Source organism: Diabrotica undecimpunctata, chromosome 7, assembly GCF_040954645.1.
Source record: "Diabrotica undecimpunctata isolate CICGRU chromosome 7, icDiaUnde3, whole genome shotgun sequence".
NCBI classification, from domain to species: domain Eukaryota; kingdom Metazoa; phylum Arthropoda; class Insecta; order Coleoptera; family Chrysomelidae; genus Diabrotica; species Diabrotica undecimpunctata.
Window position 1 is genome coordinate 157,160,437 of NC_092809.1, and position 24,562 is coordinate 157,184,998.

At 32.2% G+C, this 24,562-nt stretch overlaps 2 protein-coding genes across 2 annotated transcripts in view; both read left to right on the forward strand.

Annotated features, from left to right (window-relative positions):
- The first annotated feature begins 926 nt into the window (after positions 1 to 926).
- LOC140446070 (venom acid phosphatase Acph-1-like) lies at positions 927 to 21,349 on the forward strand. Its single transcript, XM_072538589.1, has 8 exons — positions 927 to 1,199; positions 5,471 to 5,578; positions 10,638 to 10,877; positions 12,726 to 12,896; positions 13,394 to 13,517; positions 15,317 to 15,525; positions 17,529 to 17,667; positions 20,885 to 21,349. The coding sequence occupies exons 1-8, from the start codon at positions 1,125 to 1,127 to the stop codon at positions 20,956 to 20,958; spliced, it is 1,140 nt and encodes a 379-aa protein (XP_072394690.1). The 5' UTR covers positions 927 to 1,124; the 3' UTR covers positions 20,959 to 21,349.
- Positions 21,350 to 22,702: 1,353 nt separating this feature from the next.
- The window catches only part of LOC140446069 (venom acid phosphatase Acph-1-like), a 36,823-nt gene continuing 34,963 nt past the window's right edge, over positions 22,703 to 24,562 (forward strand). The window contains exon 1 of the mRNA XM_072538588.1: positions 22,703 to 22,965. Within this exon, the coding sequence (XP_072394689.1) occupies positions 22,891 to 22,965 (75 nt within the window). The 5' untranslated portion in view covers positions 22,703 to 22,890. The remainder of the gene's footprint in view (positions 22,966 to 24,562) is intronic.

Genomic DNA, 24,562 nt, shown 5'->3' on the forward strand with positions numbered 1-24,562 from the left:
ATGGTTTCTTTTTCTTGAAAAATGAAAGCCATCTCGAGAAACAATCTTTTTAAATAATTGCTCTCCGTGGATAGGATTTTCACATTTGGAAAATCGAAAGAGTGCCCTGTTGTGTTAGCATGTGTGGCTAGGGAACATCTATAAGCGTGTAACCTAATGTCACTCTTGTGAAGAGTCAAACGGCTGGAAACTTTTTGGGAGGTGTGACCTATATAAGAACCTTCACAGCCTAAACAACTAAGTTTGTATACAACAATACTTTTATCTGAGTTAAGTACTTTGTCTTTCAATTACTTATATAAAGATCCCACAACTAGAGTGCTTTTATAAGCAATTTTCACATTTGGTAAATATTGAGCCAAAATTTCTGGTCAATTTGGGAGAGACATCCTTAATAAATGAAAGTGATACAAAAGATATTTTAGGAATATTGTTAGTCAGTGAATGGGAATCAGAACTCACTTTTATAGCACCTGTATTTTGGGGAGGGTTCACTTGTGTGTTGAGTATAATAGAGGATGTGTTAAAGATGATTTTCCTGAGTAAGGATTTGGGGTAAGAATTATCTAGGAACAATTGTAAAACGATGTTGAGATTCTTCTTTCTAAAAACAGGGTCAGCTAGTTTACAAACTCTTGTGGTCATTTGTTTCACTAGAAAAACTTCATGCTTGACTTGTGGTAAGAATGATAGTTGAGATATCTCCCAGAGTTACACTTTTTTCTATACCAATCTATTGTAATAATATTATCCAGTTCTCTGGTAAACATTGTGTCCAGAAAAGGCGTTACAAGCTTTGCTAAACCAATCATCCTTGAAATTTACTAGGTTTATCAATTGTTAAACAAATATACATTTATCTTTAGCTGCTGCAAATTGTAAACAGTAATTAGTTGTTTACAGAAATTTTTAATAATTAAAAGTATTTTTATCATTAGAATGTAATATTTCCACTTGTCGCCATCCTTCACCGTCTAAAAAATTTTATTAAAATATAAGCTATCAACATCTAATTATAAGTGCAGTCAAAACATGTTAAGAAATTCTTAGGAAACTAAATGTTTAAATACAGTATTACTTACTATTTGAATATATTTAATAGTTTCATCTTCCCAACATAAATCATGATTTTAATTATATTGCTCTGTATTCTTTATTGTGTGCAAGCAAATGATGAGAGTCTTGTAGCAGTACATGTGGTGAGTATATCTTCAATTTATACATATCAGTTAGACACCTACATATAATTGGAGTATAAATTAATTTGTTTAGAGTAGGGCCATATCTGACATACTACTGTTTTACTGGGATTGAGAAAACGTTTTCCCCGTCGCACCACCTAGCAAGGATATTTAATGTTCTTTGGAATGTGCTGAATAGAACATTACCACATTTTCCTCTTAGTATAATAATTAGATCATAGGCATAGGCCTACACTTTTACCTTCCTGTACGTCAGAGAGCCAGATCAAGTCATCGACCAGCCGTGACTATAGGGCAAGAGAAAGCACTCTCCCCTGTGGGCTCCCCCCTGTTAGAGTAATCTATTTTCAGCTTTGCTTTGATTTAATTGCATCCTCCTCCTAAGTGCCTTCTCTGTTGAGGTTGGTGATCAATATGGAAAATTTCTCTCTATTCTGGGCTTAATACATTAATTCATTTCCTCTTGTGTGGGTCCAATCTCTGATGTTTTGTAGCCAAGATTTTTTCTTTCGTCCTATGCCCCTTTTACCTTCAATCTTGCCTTCTAATATTACCTGGAGTTGCTCAAATTCCCTATGGCGCATTGTGTGTACTAGATATGACGTCTTTCTAATTTTTGATAGTATTGACCAAATGAGGGCCTGTGTTCATTGCTCTCAATATTTCTTCATTTGTAGTTCTGCTGGTCCAGCTTATTCTTAGCATTCGGCGGTACATCCACATGTCAAATGAATTTAATTTGTTGACGTCATACCGTTTTAATGTCCAGGTCTTACAGCCATATAGTAATAGAGTCCACACATAACACTTTAGTATTCTCAATGTTATTGAGACCAGATCTTCCTATTTCGATGCGTCTTCCAATTTCTTTTGAGTGGTCTAGTATTTCTCTGCCAAGTATATGAAGCTTTGGAAACTTTAAGGGGGTTATCATTTTTTTGTACGTTAGGTGTAACTTGTTCATGGGGGTTTTTGTGGAATACCAAAATTTTGGTTTTGAAAAAGTTAATCTCCTAACACAGCCTGTGACTTGCTTCTGATAATATGTTCATCAATATTTTTAGTAGATTTTTAATTTCTGCTAATACTACGGTGTCATCGTCATATATTTTTAATTGCATACGGTAGCGGATATCCCTTTTATTGCTGCTGTATTAAAAAGAGAATTTTGTATAGTGTATTTTTATGTATGAGAGAGTAATAAAACAATAAATTATGTATGCAAATCCCTAAACTGTTGATACGGGTGACTCAATGAAAAACAGATATTTGTCAACAAGTTTACAGAAGTATATAGGAAAACAATTTTAAATTGAGTATGACCACCAGGTATAAAGGTTGGAGCAGAATAGAATACAATAGTTGTGAGGGTTACTAATCCCTAAATAAGGTTGCCAGTGTCGGAGTGATGGAGGTTAACAGGTACTAATGAATTTGTAAGAAATGTAAGATGTTTATTTTATTGGTTATATATAAATAATAAAAGTTTAATAAGTACCTACCTATTTGCAAAATAAAGTTTAATTCTTTAGATAAAATAAAACGTTTTATTTTATCTATTTGCAAAATAAAGTTTAATTCTTTGCCTATTTGCAAAATAAAGTTTAATTCTTTAGATAAAATAAAACGTTTTATTTTATCTGAAATGAGTGCATTCCACGAAGTAAGGGTTTCAACAATCAAACATTTAATTCTTTAATTCCAGGAATCTACGACAGTAATTGACTAGATAATTACCTTCTAAACTTATTCCACAGAAAATGTGATAGTGGGTTTTTCCATTTTGTATATAGGAAGGTCCAAGTGGCGTATTCAAAATTCTTAACAGTTCACTAAAAGTAGGTACTTCAGTTGCAAGGTGCAGTTTATTGTGTATACTAGTGTTATGGAAAATTTGGAAGTGCCGTGTAAACGCCGAAAAATTGGTCCTCTAACAGTTAATGAAAAAACATTAATATTTAATTGTTTTAAATCATTTACAGACAAACGTTTATGTGAAAGTGTTGATGAGACCGTTGAGTTAGTTAGCAGTACACTTGGTGTTGGGAAATCTACGATTTACAGAGTTATTAAAGAAGAGAAATGTGGTAGTTTTCAAATGCCACGTAATGCTCCAGGGAAACCAAAATTTCAAATAGAATATCATTTTAAAGAAGGACTTCGACGGAAAGTGCATGAATTCTTCTTTAGACAAGAATTTCCAACATTGGATAAAGTTCTTGTCTCAGTTCGAGATGATAAGGATTACCCAGAAATGAGTCGAAGTACGTTATGAAAACTTTTAAAAGAAATAGGCTTCGGCTGGAAAAAGAATCCCAGAAAGTCTATTTTATTAGAAAGAAGCGATATTGTCATATGGAGAAGACATTTTCTAAGAACCATAAAGGAAATGAGAAACCAAAAAAGAAAAATATTTTATCTTGATGAAACATGGATCAACTAGGGTCATACACCAAATAAATTTTGGCAGGATAAAACTGTTACAAGTCAAAGGCACGCTTTTGTAAATAACTTATCTACTGGTTTAAACCCACCATCAGGAAAGGGACGCAGGCTGATAATAGTACACATTGGCAGTTCAGACGGTTTTGTTGAAGGTGGTTTATTAACTTTTGAATCAACTCGTACCGGTGACTACCATGAAGACATGAACGCTGATGTCTTTCAAGAATGGTTCGAACAAATGATAGATCTTCTTCCTAAGAACTGTGTAATAGTAATGGATAATGCAAGTTATCACTCCAGACTTATAGAAGGACTGCCCACAACCAAGTGGTTAAAAAAAGACTTGCAGAATTGGCTGAGTTCAAAAAATATTACGTACCATCCCGGATCTATAAGAAAGGAACTTTATTCGTTGTGTGCCCTTCATAAAGAAAAATTTAAAAAATACGAAATTGATGAAATTGCCAAAAATCGTGGAATGACAGTACTTAGATCCCCACCATATCATTGTGAACTAAACCCGATTGAACTGGTATGGGCACAGATAAAGAGTGAAGTTTCAAGAAAAAATACCACTTTTAAAATTCATGATGTTAAACAGTTGTTTTTGGAGGCCGTAAATAATGTAAAACCTAAAAACTGGGAAAAGGCAGTAAATCACACTATTAAAGAAGAGGAAAAAATGTGGAAGCTGGACAATATTACTGATAAAATGATCGAGCCAGTTATTATAAATCTTGGTTCTGAAAGTTCATTTTCTGAATCTGATTTGGATTTGTAACAAGTAGCTGTAAGTTTTATATTAATATTTTTATTCATCTATTTAACATACCTTAGACGGTTTTAAAAATTCTTTTTCTCTTTTGTAATTTTTAAAAATTAAAAAAAATGTGAATTTTTTAAAACCCTTTTTAATGTAGGCCAGTCAGTTCTAATATAGTGTGTGATAAAAGAGGTCACTTTTGTTTACATACACATAACACTTTATAACACTGAAATAATTCATTTATTTTTTACAATTATTCAAAGTAATTTTTCAATTAATCTTGAGCACGCCCATGGAGTGGTCGGAGCTACCAGTTAAAATTATGCTAATTACTCTCTCGTTCATAAAAATAAACTATAGTGTAATGCAATCTCTATTATTAATAGAGTGACTGATTTTTTAAACTACTTCTTCTAAGGCTGCTTCTGTTAATTTTTCTTGAACTGACTAGAAGTTGGAAATATTGGATACAATTGTTGGAAAGTCCCTTTTGTTCCGGTCGTCAGAAGATGCACGCAGGTAGGAATTCTGACCACGCTGCTATGGAATCTAATAGTGCATAGACTAATAGATACTTTAAAGGTAATTGATTATAAAACAATCACAGATGATTTGGAAATCATATTGCAAGGAAAGTACAATACGATAGTCAGAGATCGTATGAACGAGGACCTAGAACTAGTGAAACAAATGCCTTATGAGAAGGAGCTAAATATAAATCACCATAAAATTACTATGATCGCCTTTACACACAAATGAAAATTGGAGGGATTTAAAGCAGCATATATGGTACCACCAATAGAGAGATCCTGTTACAGTGAACAATAAAAGGAGTATAATATTAAACCTGTTGTTATGATAGCTTGAAACTTTTTCGCTGGTTGTGTGATTTAGCACTCTCATCTCAAAGAGAGCAATATTAGAATAAAGATTATATATTAAATAATTGTACCTGTTTATTTTAAACAAGTACAAAATGTGGCAAATAAATAAAAATTATAAATTTTTTTCAACCTGTTGAAAAATATTGTTTTTATATATTTTTTTTCATTTTCAGCTCTTCCGACATGGACACAGATGTCCTGAAAGGTCAAATTTGTACAAATCCAGCCCGTATTATAACGAGTCCTATTTTAAACCTTTCGGTTTTGGTGAACTAACTAATGTAAGTTATACGAGGGTTGTCTTTTAAGTTTTTCATATAGCCATAAAGACAAAAAATGTACAAACTTGAAGTTTTTTATTGGTTTTCAAAATAAGTCTCACCAATACGTTTTTGCATATGTTTAAACCAATTGATAAAACAGTTATTCCAGCCTTTAGTTGACACCTGCAAAATCGTTGTTTTAAAGCCACCGATGGCTTCTTCTGACAACTGGAATCGCTACCCACGCATTGAATTCTAGACCTCTTGATTCCTTGGATCGAGGTCTTTAAAATGCCCAAAACTGCCTCTATCTCCCAATATGTTCCACAGCGGTCATCCTTATTTGACTGACGAACCGCATCAATGTTTTGCTGTGTGACTGCTGTTTTGGGTGTAACTGGCCTGGATTAGTCGCTGAAACTGGAGAGCATTGCTGTTGGATATGCTAAGATCCATTTTTCGACCGACTTTCTAATTTTAAAAATTCATTGTATCTACACGACTTATTGTATCGTAATAAAACTATCGATTTATGTCAAAATATTGAGGTTACATTTGTGTCGAAAAGTTTTATTGGTGGCATCTCCTAAGCCAGCGGTTAATAAATGGTGGCTCGAGGAACCCTGGGGTTCCGTAGAAGGGGTGCAGGGGTTCCGTGTCCGTCAGACAGTTAAATAAAACATTCGTAGAAAATTCATCTCATAATTACATCTAATTACGACTTTTCGCTTAAGCCCCGGTATGGTGCGCTGAAAACATCTTAAACCATTTGGTTGAGTGGTAAACCACCGGCTATAAAAGAAAAAGTGTTATCAAGATTATTTGAATTGCGTAACGAGCGTACGATATTCTTTGCTGAACAACCCATTTCTGTATCTGTTAGTACGCTTGTTGAACTATTGCATGATGAGCAATGGTTGATGATATTGGCTTACTTAGCTGATATATTCGATAAACTCAACATATTCTGCCAGTCCCTACAAGGAAGAATAGTAACCACGTTCACAGTAAAAGACAAAATATTGTCCCTTAAAAACAAAATTTGCTTCTGAATGTGTAGAACAAAAAAATTACCAATGTTTTACTCTTTTAAATAACTTCCTGGAAAAGATTGAGTAAGAACTAACCTTAGATGTGGAAAAACATAATTGAACATTTAATTAACCTCGAAAAATCCTTTAAAGATTATTTCCCGGAGAAGTTACAGGACATCGACTGGGTTGAGAATCCATTCACAAAACATACCAAGCCATCGATGCTAACTGTGCCAGAGTATGTGATTTTAATCGACATTAAGTGTTCATCCCTTCTAAAACAAAAATTCAAATCAGAAGATTCTAATCTCAATGACTTTTGGATTGCACTTAGCCAATTCATTTGACGTATTTTCATGTTAATTTCGATTTTTTTGCCAAGATCTGTGCTTTCCACGTGAGCTTTTGATCAAGTGTCATTCCTAGGTTTTTGACTTCTGTTTTTACTGGCAGTAATATGTTGTTCAGTCTGATTCTCGGACATATGATGTTCCTGTTGGTGAATGTAATTTGATTAAACTTAGTATGGTTAACTTTGATTTTCCATCTATGTATCCAGTCTTGTAGTAGGTTCAGGTGTATTTGAAGGTTTCCTGATGCTACTTGGGGGTCATCATCGATGGATATTATGGCGGTGTGATCTGCGAACATGCCTCCTGGGGTCGTATTTGTTGTTGGGATATCAGCAATGTATATGAGGTACAGGAGGGGACCCAGAACACTTCCTTGAGGGACACCGGATTTTATGGGATAGTAATGAGAGGTTTCTGTAAGGAATCTGACTTGAAAGGGACGTTCTGTGAGGTATTATTTTAAGAGTAGATAGTAAGGAGTGGGAAGGGATGACTTAAGTTTATACAGAAGGTCGTTATGCCAAACACGGTCAAAGGCTTGTTCTATATCCAGGAAGGCAGCAGTGCAAATTTTTTTCTCTTCGAGGCATACATGAATGTTTTTAACAATCCTATGACGTGAGTTGAATGGACTTCGCGGAGGCCAAACTGATGTGTTGGGATCACTGAATTAATTTCGATGTCTTCTGAGATTCTTTGGAGCAGAAGTCTTTCTAAGATTTTTGACATTATTGGAAGTAAGCTGATTGGTTTATATGAAGTAGTAATATTTGGTGGTTTATTTGGTTTACTAATCATAATTATTTGTGCGAACTTCCGATTAATCGGGTAGTAGGCTAATCTTATGATACTATTATATATCATTTTTAGTAGGACATTTCCTTTTGTCAGTAATTTTTGGAATATTAGGCCGGTGATCATATCGAAGCCTGGTGCTTTGTAGTTATAGCCCTAGTTATTACTTACAGAGCTCGAGTGCTCGTGATAGGCAAGCGTTTTACCCGTTAAAAGACGTTTAGAAACGGAATATACTGTCTAAATTTGTTTCGCGTTTCAACAGCACCAAACTTTTTTATTCGATTTTATTACTCCAGTCGTCATAGACGAAAATGCCACTGAATGAATTTAAGAATGTAAATTTTGGGACCCCAAAAAAGATGCAAGAAAGTTTTAGCCACTTTTACCCCTGGCTTCCCCCTAAAACTCACATCTTAGTGGTAGAAAAACGGAAAAAATTAATTTGCCAAAAAAGTGTACTGAAACTTTTAACTTAACCCATTATCACCCGAGTTAATTTTTTTTGTCATTTGTATTAAAGGAACTAATATATTTTTATTAAAAATGTATAATAATAGACAAATTAACAATTTTTTAACCCAAAAACTAATTAACTAACAAACAAATATGTGTTACGTAAATGTAACGCTGGGTCATTACGGTACCGTAACTAAAATAAAATAAATTCTTAAGAAAAACAATGAAATTTATATTATAACTAGAATGTCTTCATATGAAAAGTATAATTGCAGTAATACACATGCCGACATCACATTTGCTACACATTGTTCGACTACTACTGCTACACCCCTCTCCTGCACAGCGACACCACCACTTCTTTGAACGGATTCCAATTCTATATGTAGAGATGTTTTGGTCCATTAAATCCATTCCTCCCATATTATTGTATTATTTGGCACTTTATGAAAAAAATACCATGATCGCTGTCGATACATGAAGCAAAACTACCACGATTCAAATTTTTCAATTCTTTTTTTCTCGGTAGTGGACAAGTTTTAGGAATTCTGTCATCCCTAAAGCTTCCTGTAATATTATATCCTTTTAATGTCAAGTAGTTAAATACGTTTTTATTAGTGAAAAGAATATCCACATAGAAACGATAAGGATATTCTTTATGTGGTATCTTCTCCAACATTTTTATCAGAGGAGTGGTAGGTTTTGCAAAGGTTTCCTCAACTGTGGTTTGTATATATTTTTGTTTACCTTGGCAAAATTCAAAATCTAGAAGATATCCATTCTAGGAATTGAGCGCTCACATCATGAAACCAAATCTAATTGGCTTTGCTTTTATAAATTGCTTGCACCCGTGCTTGCAAAAGTATCGAATTATTGACTCATCATAAGACAGGTGCTCAACGGGAACAAAATGTTTATGAAAATTATTTTTTACCATATTTGCAAGCGGTTGGAGTTTAAAGAGTTTGTCATTAGCATCTACTTTGGAGTTATCTGCGTAGTGTACAAATCGCATTATCTGAGTGAATCTTTCCCGTCTAATGGCATTATAAACGGCTTCATTTTGCATGTCAGGCTGGCTGTCCCAAAAATGTCGCTTGCTAGGTTTGCAGTCGTATCCACTCACGATTAGAATGACAATAAATTATCGAATTTCTTTCGCCGTAATTTGAGGATCTGGACAGTTTTTAAAAAAGGCATACCTTTTTGTTTCTATTACTAACATCTGGATAGTATTATCATCTAACATTTTTTCGAACAGAGCAACACGATCTTCGATATCTTCTTTATTACTTTGCACAGAAAAAGGTCGTGCATGTGACGGAACTAAATCACAATTCTCGTTTCAGTTGATTTTACTGTTAAGCTTAATTTTTTTTGGGATATCCCCCCTCTCTTCCTGCTTTTTAAAATTCTCATTTTCTATATTTTCTCCGTCTGTATTTTGTTCGGATGCATCATCTGAAAGAGCTTCGTCATCATCACCATCTCTATATTTTTTAAATCTAATTTTCACTTTGGACAGAAGTTGACGGCCAGTTAGATTGTCTAAAGTGCCACCCTCATCCTTATTTCCAGAATCCTCATCCGTTAATTCACTGGCATCCGGAGGATCAATGGTGATTTCATCTGCATCATCTATAGATGCTAATTCTATTGCTTCTTGTATAGTTAAACCTCGTCTAGAAAGAAATAAAGAGTATTAATACTTAGAATTTCAAGGTTGAAAAGGACATGTACTCCAGAAAGCCTAGCGTTACATATATGTAACTCTACAATTCAAAGCTTTTTTATCAAACATACACAAAGTATTTTATAAATTTTCACAGACAACAACAAAAAAGCATTATTTAACAGTGTTCTTGTAAAAATATCATGCATTTTACTCTAACAATAAGATTTGTGTAACACTTACTCGAAACGAATGTTACGCTTCATGATATTTACTAAATTGTATCTGATTCAGATTGCAGTTACTCACTAACTAAAACAACTATCAGCATGGCTTTGCACAGAATGCTTTTTATGTTTGTTTTGAATGCCTTACAAAGCCATCTACGTGATTATAGCCAAACTGATGAGTTTTCATGTACAGTTTTCTAAGTATCTCTGCAAGCGTTACATAAAAGTAACACTAGGTCATAATGGGTTAAAAATATATACAGAACCGAATAAAAAAGGTTTGGTACGGTAGAACTGAAATAAAATTAGTCGGTTTATGCTCTTCTTATAGGAGTAAACTACTCGCCTATAAGTATAGGGTCTTGCTTTTTTTATCTTAAGTGTTTTGGCATCCAAAATATATATTTTAAATACATATATTTTATTTAAATTCTCAGTTCATTGGTAATTATTTTATAATAAATAAAGTCTATTATTATCAACTTTATCTGTATAAATCTAACCATATATTATAATTTGTAACTTTGGTTGTAGGAAGGGAAACTAAAAGTTTATAATATAGGAAAAGAAATTCGCCAACGTTATTCGGAGTTTTTGGACGAAGAGTACAGCAAAGATTTAATCAATGCACGAACTAGCGATTTTAGTAGAAGCAAGGAGTCATTACAAGCAATGCTGGCAGGATTATTTCCACCTACCAAGGATCTAATTTGGTTACCTGGATTTAACTGGCAGCCTATATCATATGAATATATTAAAAGAAATTCAGACCAGGTAATAATAATCCTCTATTCTGCAGGTTTAAAGTAAATTTCAATTTTACTTTACAGGCATTTCAATTTTAACCCTAGTATTTGTCTGGAGCAAAGATATAATGCCTATGCTTTTTTTTTACAAAATTCTTGAAAACATTACCTTACTACTAAAAATTAAATACAACATTAAGAGCCAGTGAAAATAAAAATGGCAAAAGTCAATTTAGAGCATGTTTGAGGAATACTGTGGTTTGTAAAATCATTTAAAAAAATGAAATAACACGATATTGCAATACAAATATCTACTGAAAAATATCTACGTTTAAGTGGTCAATCTAAGCTAGAAATATAAAATCTACATCTTTCATATAAAATACAAAAAATGGGCTATATTAACTTAATCCACTTTTCTTTTAAACATGTGTAAATTAAATTCAAACATAACGGTTTATCATTAATGTTTGTATTTTGAGAATGATTTCCGAAGTGGAGATTGAAACGTCAATAAACTTATTTTAACCTTCAATTGTGGCTTATTCCCAATAAAATAGTAATTTACTTCAAAGATAACGACTGGAATTTGGAAAAACAATGAATTTTGTTGAGCATTTAACGTGAATAGTATTACATTATTAACACGTTGAATACGTTACATTCATTTTTGGTTTTCAAAAGTTTTCTGATGCTGGCTTGCGTCATGTAGTTTTTTATTACTTTCTTTTCCCCTTTCCAAATTGGGTTCATCATTCAAACAATAAAAAAAATTTAAAAGGATTCCTGTTGAGGAGAAATAAAAAATAACTGCAGTTGCGGTTGGAGTGGGTGCATTTCCCATGGCTGAAAGGACAGTGCTGACAGCAGACGCACAGCTGCATAGACAACGTCAAGATGGCGATTAGAAGTTTAACATTGTAGATGTAGATTTGTTTGTACAATTGTTTATTGCGTTTTGAAGAAGAAAATAAAAAGAAATCAAGTGTATTAGTTTCTCAAACAAACATTCTCCTGCATTTTTGTTTCCATCTTTTTAAAGCACTTTCGAGGTATATTTTAAATAAAGTGGGGGAAAGACAACATCCTTACTATAATCCTTTTGATGTTATAAATCCTGTTGTTACTTGTGTCCCTGCTTTTATTTTTGTTATTGGTTGGTTGTATAGCATTTTGACCGCTTTTATTAATTCTATTATAATATTCGTGCTTTTCATTTATTGCCACAGCTTCTTCAGTGGAACGCTGTCGTAGGCTTTCCGTAGGTCGACGAACAACATATGAATCTCTTACAGCTATTTCTCGGTAATTTTCACAATTAGTTTTATCACCCGTAGTACTGAGGCATGATATCTTCCATTCCATAGGGATTTCGCTTGCGTTTATGCATTCTTGAAATAGTTGGTTTTGATTTCTATGTTCTTGAAATTCGACTCTATTCTCTACCAAAAGTCCTTTGAAATACTCTTCCCAGTCTTTCGGTTTTATGCTCTGTATTACTTCTTTATTCTTTTCTTTTTTCAATTTTTTTATCAGTTTCCGTGCTTCTGGTTTCTCCTAGATAAGTATTTATTCGTTGGCAGTTTATTTCCCAAGACTCGTTCTTCTTCTTAGAGATTTTCCTTCGTACTTCTGCTTGTTTTTCTTTATATTTTCTTTTGTCTTGTAATGATTTGGAGCTTAAATATTGTTGGTATAGTTGTCTTTTTTCTTGTTGGTATAGTTGGTATAATTATCAACACTCTGTGTAATACCTTCTGAAATAATTTCATTAAAACTGATTAATTTCCATACTTTACAGTTATTGTTATTTAATATTATTTAATATATCAACATTTGTTTTTGTGTGTCTAATATTAATTATTTATTATTTTAGGAATTGTTCTGTTTTGGATGTCAAACATGGGTTGCGGCATCCAATGATTTCTTAGCTTCACAAGATTATCGCAAATATGACGAGCTACTAGCAACTCTCACGAATAAAACCGGGGAACCATATAATAATTTCGTAAAACCATATTATCTATATTTTGGATTTCGAATTTTGGTAAGAAAAATACAACATAGGTTTAGAACATTCGAACTTGTAATTACCAATTATACTACGCAGAAATATTCATAGCTATTTAGTTAGCACCAAGAAAAGTACAAATTATAGTTTATAGGTCAAATAAAAAAGTAGCTACACAAAATCGGTGAATTTATGTCCGCAATGAAGATGTAGTAGCAATTTATCCAATGACTAAACTGTATGCATATAAAAATTTAACCAGGAAAGGTGGTCATGTTCTTATATAAAACAAGATTATGTAAGTAAGTTAGATATAATTGTAGTCTGTCACGAACTTCTTGAATTTAGATAATGTTCTGTATATTTCATTCTCCAAGGATTTGCAGAGACTATTACAGAAAAAATTGGTCTCAGGGACCAACAATTTTCATTTCATGGTGGCTCTCAAGGTGTAAATCCCGTATAAAATAATACTTATAGCATAAAATAGCTAATTAACATAAATATTTTATTTTACTTTCTTCGAATTTCAGACTGAACTTAATTATACCCTACCAGATTGGGCACATGAAGTTTATCCATATCCATTAAAGAATCTGACACTGGATCACAATGCTATGGTTACAGGATCTAGAAAACTGCGACAAATGTGTGGAGGTAAAATATTAGTTATTATTTTGATCCATTTTTACAGGAATTTATTTTGTTTTAAATCTTGTATTTAAATAACATTTTTTTCTCAGCATTTCTCCATTTTCTGCTTCTGCGAAAAAAGGAGGTTTTTCCTTTCATGTGCGCATTTTTTTCTTCTTTAGAGGTTGGGTGATTTACTACACATATCACGTGATCTAAAGTATATGATTTTTATATCCATCTTGGGTCCCTTAGCAATACCAAATCTAAGGATAATGTTTCTGAATCTTTATGAAAATTGTTCTTAATTTTGAGAAGATTTTCAATATCTGAGACATCCAAGCAATAACAAATGAGTATCTAATCTCGGAGCATGCGAACATATTTAATACCTTAAAACAATTTATTCAAAATATACCTCGAAAGTGCTTTAAAAAGATGGAAACAAAAATGCAGGAGAAAGGGGATACCTCTCACCAACACTATGGTATATACGCTCAACTTTGCAGACTATCAAGTAATAATGGCTCAAGATTATGCCGATTTAAACTATATGGCACGAAAATTAATCGAAATATGGGGTCTAGAAGTAAGTAAAAAGAAAACCGAATACCTGTGCATTGGAGTAGAGCAAAAAGATCTCAAGAAAGACGATAGCACCACGATAAAGCACTGCTGTGACTACAAATAGCTAGGTATCACTATTTCACAACATGGAACATTAGACAGAGCCATAAGAGAGAGAAATATGTCAGGGAGAAAAGCCATCACAATGTTAAGCAGCATTTTATGGGACCAATCCATCAGCAAAGAAAATAAAAAGAGGATATATGAGACTATAGTAAAAAGTATCACTTTGTACAGCTGTGAGGTATGGCCACTAAAAGAAAGAACACTTTCAACGCTGAAAGCGACGGAAATGGATTTTTGGAGAAGAGCTGCAGGAAGATCTAGAAGAGAAAGGATTACCAACGAACGCATTAGGGAAATAATGAAAATCAAACGAACAATCACAGATGACTTAACAACAAAACAATTTATCTGGTTCGGACACATACAAAGAATGGATGAACAACGAATACCAAAAGAAATATTAAAATGGCAACCAGAAGGAAAGAGAAAACGAGGTAGACCGAGAAAAAGTTGGAGCGAAGGAATAAATAAAGAACTGAGAGAGAGGGCCATAGAAGAAGATCTATGGAACAACCGGACTAAGTGGCGATTGGAAGTCTAAAAACGGCGGAGAACGTTATAAACCAACAAGGAGTAGTAAAAAAATTTTTTAATATTAAGATTTGAGCGATGTAATTTAGTTGACTTTCATTTATTTATAGCGAATTTTTAGCACTTCGCTCCAAGATATTTTTTTCAGTCACACAGCTTTTTACCGTGTGACTGAGATTTTGCACAAATTGAAAAAAAGAAGCGTAAGAAAGAGATTTTGTATGTACCCGAAGAATGGTTTTCATTGGTTGATAGCTGTGGTAAAAAGTTCACTGGGGAACGTATAACACAGGACATGGTGTTTGATTTCAAAATATATCTCGAGCCTTTTTTTTTTAAATCCGTGGTTAAAAAGCACTCTTTTACTTTATCGAAATATAGATTATTTATATTTAATTCTGCATCCCCTGATAATATTTCGGTAACTAAAGCACCTAATCCTTTTTCTTTAATGTCATATGCATCAGTTTTTGACTATGAATCAGTTTCATTTTTATCAAAAATATGCAATGTACACGTGGACGGTTATTGCACCAAGCCCATCAATTGTCATTCTGTATAAAGGCCCATTGTATTAACTTATTTGTTTTAATTTTTAGGATATCTATTAAAACATATTCTTGATGATACTCAGTCAAAAATTGATGGTAAATTTCCAGCCAAAAAAATGTTTATATGGTCTGTTAATGAAAATAATATCGTATGTCTTCTACGTGTTATGAATCTTTTGAAAGAAGATATGATTCCTGATTATGGAAGTTTGATTGTACTTGAACTTCATAATATAAATTCTGCTTACGGTTTTAAGGTTAGTATAAAAATAAATATGTTTAAAAAGATTTCTCAACGCTAGAGAGATACCTCTAGGAATAATCAAAACGATCGAAAATATCTACCAGAACAACACAATAACGTAAAAGTAGAAGAAAAAGTAACTAATCCAATTGAAGCTGGTAATGTGATAAGACAAGGGGATTCCCTGAGTCCTTTATTATTTAACCTGATTATGGATGAAATAATAAAAAAGTAAGAACTAAAAAGGATACCAAATTGGAGAAAAACAACTTAAAATAATCTGCTATGCAGACGACGCAATACCATTCTCTCAAAGTTAAGATAATTCACAATGTATGCTGCGCCAATTTAATATAACCGCCAGAAAATTCAACATGTTAATTTTCCCAAAAAAAGACAAAATGCATGGTTATAACAACAAATCTACTAAGATGTAAGTTAGAGCTGGAAGGTCAGATAATAGAACAAGTGATGGAGTTTAAATATCTAGGCATCACAGTACATAGCTACTGAAAACTCAAAACACAAGTGTAAGATTAAGTAAGTAGAGCAACTAGAGCTACAGCTTGCCTAACTGAAATAATAAGTAGAAATAAAAATATAGGGAAAGAAACGAAGGGAGGATTTTTAAAACCGACCAATAATGACAAACGCAGCAGAAACACGACCTGATACATTTAAAATTAAATTTTATATTTAAGACCTTTAGAAAAAAGGTAAAAGAAATAATAAATTCGACTTACTCACAATCAATTTAATTTAACTATCCAGACGACCGGTTTCACTTTCTACAATATGCAAAGCATCTTCAGGTCTCGATACAAGTTAAATAAATGCTGAAATAATAAGCCCATATTAGGGTGTTGTCTTCTTCTTCTTTCAGTGCCTATTCGTTCCGAATATTGGCAATCATTCTGGCTATAATTATTTTATTGACTGATGCTTTAAATAGATTCGTTGTTGTTGTGGAGAACCATTTCCTCAGGTTCTTCAACCATGATATTCTCCTTCTCCCAATTCCTCGCTTTCCGAATACTTTACCCTGTAGAATTACCTTCAGTAATCTGTATTTAGTGCTGTTTCTCATTATATGTCCGAGATATTCCAACTTTCTCCTTTTAATGGTATACATCACCTCTCTTTCTTTGCCCACTCTTCGTAATACGGTCTCGTTGGTTATCTTGTCTGTCCATGATATCCTTAGAATTCGCCTGTAGGGTGTTGTCTAATAAAGATAAACAAAGATAGATGATATAAATTACAGTAATTATACCAATATTACATGTCTGTGGTTTTTCAAAATGAATAAAATGTTTAAGCAGACAAGGTAAGACTCACAAATTGGTAAAATAGTCTATTAAATTGTAATAAATTAATAAATGAACAAATAAATAAAACATTACTTACATGCCGGTACTCTATTAATTGATGGTTGAAAGAACATGGTTCAAACTATCCTGTATTGTTGAATGGAGAACTTAAGTCTGCTATTGTAATTGTTTGACAGTAAACGGGGAAGTTCTTGAGGAGACTGATTTTATCTAATGAAGTAGAGATAGGTGTAATGTGATTGTTTGTTAGATGAAAGTAATGTTCCATACCATTAAGTTATTTAAAAGTTATTTATATTTATTCTAGAGATATATTTATTAAATGTGTGTTATTTATTGAGATTTTATTAAAAAAAAAAAAATAAAAAAAAATGAAACCTCAATAAATCCGTTTGGATTTTTAATTTAGTTTTTTAAATAAATATTAAACCACTTACAACAGAAGTTTTTAATTTGAAGTTCTAGTTTTTTAACTAATATAATATACAGCCAACTCCCGGAAACTATCCCATTTTAAAAATTTAGGAAAACTCTCCAGTGACAGTTTCCTTTTACTTGGTGATGGGTTAAATATTTTGTTTACCCTGTTGTCCTTTAAATAGTGATTAGATTATCGAAAAATCTTGTATTCGTAGGTAATTCACTGTGAAGTAGTTTTTTAAATTAAATTATATTTTTTTTTTAGATTTATTTTAAGAACGATGATAATGAACCAGAATTGTTAACAGTACCAAAATGCAACAACTTTTGTCCCTTGGAAAAATTTAAAGAATTAGTACAAGAGAACATTCCAGAAGATATATCGCTCTGCAGAGGGAATAAAAGTGAGTATTTGTTATTAACAAGCCATCGCAATAAGTATTTTTAAAGTAGCATATAATAGAATGTTTAGATAGAGTGCTTTTGCCACCTTGACAGAATAATATTTATTGCATTATTATTATTAAAATTATATTTTAAACTTTAAAATTTAACAAAAAAAGAACACATAATTTATGCATTATCGAAATAATAACAACAATTTAATTAGTGATGACGAAGTAAGTAGTTATTGATCAAATGAAGGAGTTCCCGAAAGCAAATGACCGAAATTACAACGAAACTTACAAAATGTAAGCAATCTTACACGTAAAAACTCAGACTTCATCATTGAAAATGTTATTTTCCAATAGCGACTGCCAGAAGATGAAAGTTCTTAAAATGAGGATGGCATTGTGATTGATCATAACGCACCCTTGATATGGACGAATGTAGACAGCAAGAACTTCAGAAATACTACATTCAGTGTCCAAAACTCGGTATGAAAGCAAAGTTTTTTGAGATATATGATAAAAGACACCTCGATTATTTTTACCTATTTGTGAATGGACGTTGCTAGAAACCAATCGATACGCAGATCAGAAGGTATATTGAATATAGGTATTCACGGTCCAAAATCTAGAGTTCGTAGGTGTGCCGCTACAAGTGTCGAAGAGTTATAGACATTTTTGCCAATTTTTCTGTGAATGAAAATGCAAAAATTAGAAAAGTTTTGTTAGTATTGGTCAAAAAATCCATTCTACTAAAACAAAGTACAGTGAGTGCCTTATGCCACGTAATCGTTTTAAATTATAACTTGTCAATTTACACTTTAGTAAGCAAGAAAAGCGTAATAAAGAACTTCGACTGTATAAGCTATAATCCCTTTTGAAGAGGCTGGTTTTAGAGAACCAAATTTTCAAAACGAGATAGTGCCTAGGGAAGACAAGAAGAAGAGACATAAGTTCTAGGTGAAAGTATACACACTCTGTTTGAATGGAGGTTTATTATCTATAAATTTATTGTGGATATAATAAGGCCGAAAATATGTCAGTTCCGAATAGTATTATGTTTCGTTTATTTACTAATTTATTAGATGTACCTACCATATTTTATATACAGTGTATAAAAGCCAAATGGAATAAATTCATTATTTAGGTTACTGTACATATTTAAAAAAAATCCCGAAATACGTCAAATTTAAATTATAACTTGACATTCTTTAACGTAAAAATGCAACGCCCACCTTCAACCCCCTTAAAATGACAGGTACAACCCCCAATTTTTAAAATAGGAAGTATAGGCTTGTGACATATCGTTTGAAAGGTCTTTTCATTCTCCATTTAAAAATGTCGCTTTCAAGTTTATTAAGATTAATTAAGATAAAATAAATTAAAATCATGTGATTACCGAAATTCGCTAAAATATACTCAAAACTTATTTCCCGTTTAGGTCTTGATAATGAGAAAGTGAACAAAAACCATAGCAATGTGGTTTTTAGATGGTAACCATCAAAAAACTTTAAAGAATTTCTGTGGCAACGTTATTTTAACACGCATTAGTAAATTGTTTTATTTAAGTTGTCAGTATTTTAATTTAACTAAAAAGTTAGTTCAATTCAATTCTGAAAAATGGTTAGATTAACGGAAATGCAAAAAATAACAGTTTTACAAATGCTTGGTTACAGAGATAACACCCAAACACAACAGGAAGTAATTCGCCTATTTCATGAGAAATTTCCTAATTTACCGCTTATATCCCAAGGAACAATAAGTAAAATAGAGAAGCGGTTTCGCGAGTTTGGTCATGTAAGGCAGATAAAAAAAGCAGCTGTCAATGCACTGAGTGATGAACTCAAATTAGATGTGTTGCTTGAGTTTCAAGAAAATCCACATACATCGAGTAGACAGGCATCCACTACATTCAATGCTAGCCATACATCGATAGTAAACATATTAAAAGAAAATAAATTGCATCCCTATAAGATGATACCTACTCAGGAGCTCATGGAAGACGATTTTGATAGGAGAACTTTTTTTGTGAGCAAATGATGGACATGTTGGATAACAATATTATCCAATTAGAAGACGTTATGTTTTCTGATGAGTGTACTTTCTCACTTAACGGTCATGCTAATCGCCAAAATTGCCGCTACTGGGCCATGGAAAATCCTCACTGGATGAGAGAAGAACACACTCAATACCCTCAAAAGGTTAATGTTTGGGCAGGGATTGTAGGAAACAATATCATTGGTCCCTTTTTCATTGAGGGCAACTTGAATGGCAACAATTATTTGACACTACTTCAAAATGATGTCATTCCAACGTTGGCAAATTTATATCTTGATCCAGGAAACCCTCAAGTTCCAGCGAATACGATATGGTTTCAGCAGGATGGAGCACCACCACATTACCAACTTAATGTCCGGCAGTACCTCGATACAATATTTCCCAATCGGTGGATAGGGAGGCAAGGATCGATTGAATGGCCAGCGCGATCACCTGATCTCACATTATTAGATTTATTTTTATGGGGATATGTAAAGAGCCATGTGTACAAAACTAAACCTTCTGATTTAAATGACTTAAAAGAACGAATAACGCTTGAGATTAGGTCGATCGCGCCTGTTATGTTAAATAATGTTAGAAGACAGTTTTAGTTGAGATTAGGATGTTGCCAAGACGTTCGCGGTGAACATTTTGAACATCTACTTCATTAACATTCATAGTTCTTTTTCGTGTTCTACATTTTATTACGTTTTGCATTACATTTTAGTTTTTGATTGTATTGTAGGGAATTTCGGTAACCACATGATTTTAATTTATTTTATCTTAATTAATCTTAATAAACTTGAAAGCGACAACATTTTTGAATGGAGAATGAAAAGACCTTTCAAACGATATATCACAAGCCTATACTTCCTATTTTAAAAATTGGGGGTTGTGGGTTGTACCTGTCATTCTAAGGGGGTTAAAGGTAGGGGTTGCATTTTCACGTTAAAGAATGTCAAGTTATAATTTAAATTTGACTTGTTTCGGGATTTTTTATTAACATGTACAGTAACCTAAATAATGAATTTATTCCATTTGGCTTTTACACATTGTATAAATATTTTTTATAGTAGCGTGACTTGAGTAGACCGGTCAAGTTTTTATATTGTAATTTTTGTGTTAAGTAAAATCTTAAAAACAAAACCTTATCACTTATCAACAGATATCTAATCACACTATTTCTTTGTTGCAGAGTCTAGTGGTACTCAGATGCCCTCTTCAGTTAATTATATGGTTTTACTATTGTTTATTTATATTTTTTTGTAAACATACTTACCTTAGGATTGTGGTATAAATATTTTTTTGCATCAAGTCAAAATGGATCATTTGTTCCTCATTACACACAAATTCGTATTACACAAACACATATTTTTTTTATGAAAAAGTGTTTATAGTTTAATAGTTGTCCTATAGTAAATAAAATGTGCTGATCACTGTTGTTCACGAATCTATGCTTACTTTTTTTTTTCAGCACGTCAGGTTTCCAGGAAGTTTTTTTTTGAACATCCCATTTATTTACAATCTGTAATAAGGATTACAATATTGTAAGTAAATTGTTTAATTAGATTACAAGAGACTTGCAGGAGAGTGTCCAGTGACAATAACCTATTAAATCATAATTTTAGTAACAAAATTATTTGTCTCTAATATAATGTTTATAATAAAAAAAATAAATTTAAAATTTAAAAGTTTAAAATCTTGTTGGTAGATCGTTTGGAGGCTTTAGTCTTCTGTTTGCCTGGGGCCTCATAAGGTTCTTCGCTAGCCTGTTGGGGTGGTTTTGAGAAGACGAGAATTACAATCGTTTGGGATACTATTTATTACAAAATGGCGATTGTTTGATTATTTGTTATAGTTTTATGTTTAGAAATTATCATAAATTTTTTTAGGAATAAGGATCACAGTAAAACTATATTGAAATTCGTTGAATTGTTGTATAAAACCTGGAATTGAATTGGAATGTATAAGAATATCTTACATTAAATAAAGATCTGGCAATACTCGCACTATTGCCCGAATACAACAATATTGCGAACTGAGTACATTTCATTAACTTTATTGCTTTCTAAATAATATTTATTATTTACAAAGTAATATTTATTGTTTAGTAGTAGTAGTAGTATTTAGTAAAATTTATTGTTTATAATTAAATTATAAAATACAAATATTGAAAATTCAAATATGGTCACGCATCTTACATCCATATGATCAAAAGCAACACGTCATACACATTCTTGCACTACAAGTGGCCGGACTTTTAGAGGTGGCCTGAAAAATTTATAATATTTTTGCCAAAATTTGGGGAATGTTCAATTCGTAGAACTATTTATTTGTTTTTAACACAGATTTCAGTCCTTTACAAATAGTTTCTTATGACAAAAAGAGAAATCAAACGATTTCTACCTAGGGAAACCGAATTCAAATTTTTACCACTGTGTTTCCTAAAATTTGCGAAACAAACAGCTGGATAAATTACTTGGCAAGGGAATCTAAAATTGCATTCCACATGCCGTTCATAGAGGGTAGAGAATTATCTACCTCTTCCTCAACTGTAAATTGTATATGTTGATTATGACTGTTGAAAATGTTGACTGTTTCATGAATTTTGTTTTTAGGAAGTGCCAAAACTAAATCATCTACATATCTCTTAATAAAAGGAATGAAAAAAGTGCAATTACTGATACAATCACTTTTCCAACCCATCCAAAACAGTTATATATTTGTTCAAAACGAGTCACAAGTACTTCTTTTTTCTTATTCGTATATATTATATATATATATATATATATATATATATATATATATATATATATATATATATATATATATATATATATATATATATATTGTATATATATATTTGAAACTATCTTTTTTGCTCTCTCCTTGAAACTCCCCTTGAAATTTACTATGTTTATCAACTGCTTGTTACATAAATATATAGACTTATCTTTTGCTATTGCAAATTATAAAACGTAATTAGTTCTATACAAAAATTGTTAATATTCGAGTATTTTTATCACTCCAATTTAATATTTCCACTTGTCGCCATCCTTCACCGTCGTAAATATGTTATTAAAATATAAAGATATGAACATCTATCTATAAGTGTAATCAAAACGTGTTTAGAAATTCTTAGAAAATTAAAATTTTTAAAATAGTATTAATTATTGTTCTAATATATTTAATAGTTTTATCATGATTTTTATTATATTGTTGTCTCTTTTTTATTGTGCACAAGCAAATGATGATAGCCTTGTAGCAGTACATTTGGTAAGTATGCCTACAATTTATATATTCTTTTTAAAGTTAAAAATAAGTTTATTGACGTTTCAATTTCCACTTCGGAAATCGTTATCAAAATACAAAGATTAATAAATTAAACAAATTTTGTTTTTGTTACGTGGTGAAAAATTCTTCTAATAATTTAATTTTATCTGACTCATTTATATTGAAAATTCAGTCATATATTATACTTTTTAAAGTAGACGACTTTAAAATGATATTGCAAATATTGCTGAGTTGCGTTCCTAGGACGAGGAAGTATTTGTGAAAAATCAAGGAATGTTAATTTAAACAAGGTATTTTAAAGACAATTAATTTAAACCCACCTATCCTATAGCTACAAAATCAAGAATAAACCAAGGATAAATAAGTATAAACCAAAGTTAAGTAATTTAAATGCAATAACTCAACGTAAGTGTAATAATTAATGAATGCATTTAACATTCCTAATAAACTCTATCTTATTAGATATCCGATATCAATTTGTAAAAACATTCATTTATTCCTTATTGCTACGCGGAGTGGAAACATGGACTCTCGGAATTACAAGTATAAGGCGCATAGAAGCCTTTGAAATGTGTGTTTTTCGAAGAATGCTGAAGATTTCGTGGACAGAGCACGTGACCAATAACGAGGTGCTAAGAAGAATGAGGACTAAGAGAGAACTCCTAAATATTGTAAACAACAGAAAAACGAGTTATCTAGGAGTTCTAGGACGCATTTACAGAGAATAAAAATATAACTTTCTACGACTCATAATGGAAGGAAAAAGAGGTCCAGGAAGAAAAAAATGCTCCTGGCCGAAGAATGTAAGAGACTGGACAGGCATGTACACACATTCGACACTAAGAACAGCTCAAGATAGAGAGCAATTTGCTGTAGTTATAGACACCCTTCCGTAATAAGGAAGAAACCTTAAGAATAAGTGTAAACAGCATTTTATTTAAATTAATTTATTCAACAAAAAATGAAATTCAACTGAAAGCGACGGAAATGGATTTTTGAAGAAGAGCTGTAGGAAGATCTAGAAGAGAAAGGATTACCAACGAACGCATTAGAGACATAATGGGAATCAAACGAACAATCACAGATGACCTAACAACAAAACAACTTATCTGGTTCGGACACATACAAAGAATGGATGAACAACGAATACCAAAAGAAATATTAAAATGGCAACCAGAAGTAAAGAGAAAACGATGTAGATCGAAAAAAAGTTGGCAAAGTAGACAATAAATAAAGAACTGAGAGGGAGGGCCATAAAAAAGACCTATGGAACAACCGGAATAGACAGGAATATATCTTCCTAGGCCAAATCCTGAGACTTGACAAAGAGAACCAAAGTGCGGAATTTACTAGAAGAGCAAGACTAGCATGGGCAGGATTTGAAAAACTTAGTTGGATACTTAAGAACCGCAAAATACCCCAATACTTGAGGAGCAAAGTGTTCAACCAATGCATCGTTCCTATCATGACATATGGATGTCAAACCTGGACCCTAACCAAGGCAAACATAAATAAACTAGCCACAACAGAAAGAACAATGGAAAGAGCAATGTTAGGTATGCGACTGTCAGATAAAAAG

Coding starts and splice junctions, on each gene's coding strand:
- LOC140446070 (XM_072538589.1), top strand. CDS start 1,125: ATGATTTTAATTATATTGCTCTGTATTCTTTATTGTGTGCAAGCAAAT. Junction 12,897..13,393: donor ATTTTGGATTTCGAATTTTG/GTAAGAAAAATA, acceptor TTCGAATTTCAG/ACTGAACTTAATTATACCCT. Junction 15,526..17,528: donor ATTCTGCTTACGGTTTTAAG/GTTAGTATAAAA, acceptor TTTTTTTTTTAG/ATTTATTTTAAGAACGATGA.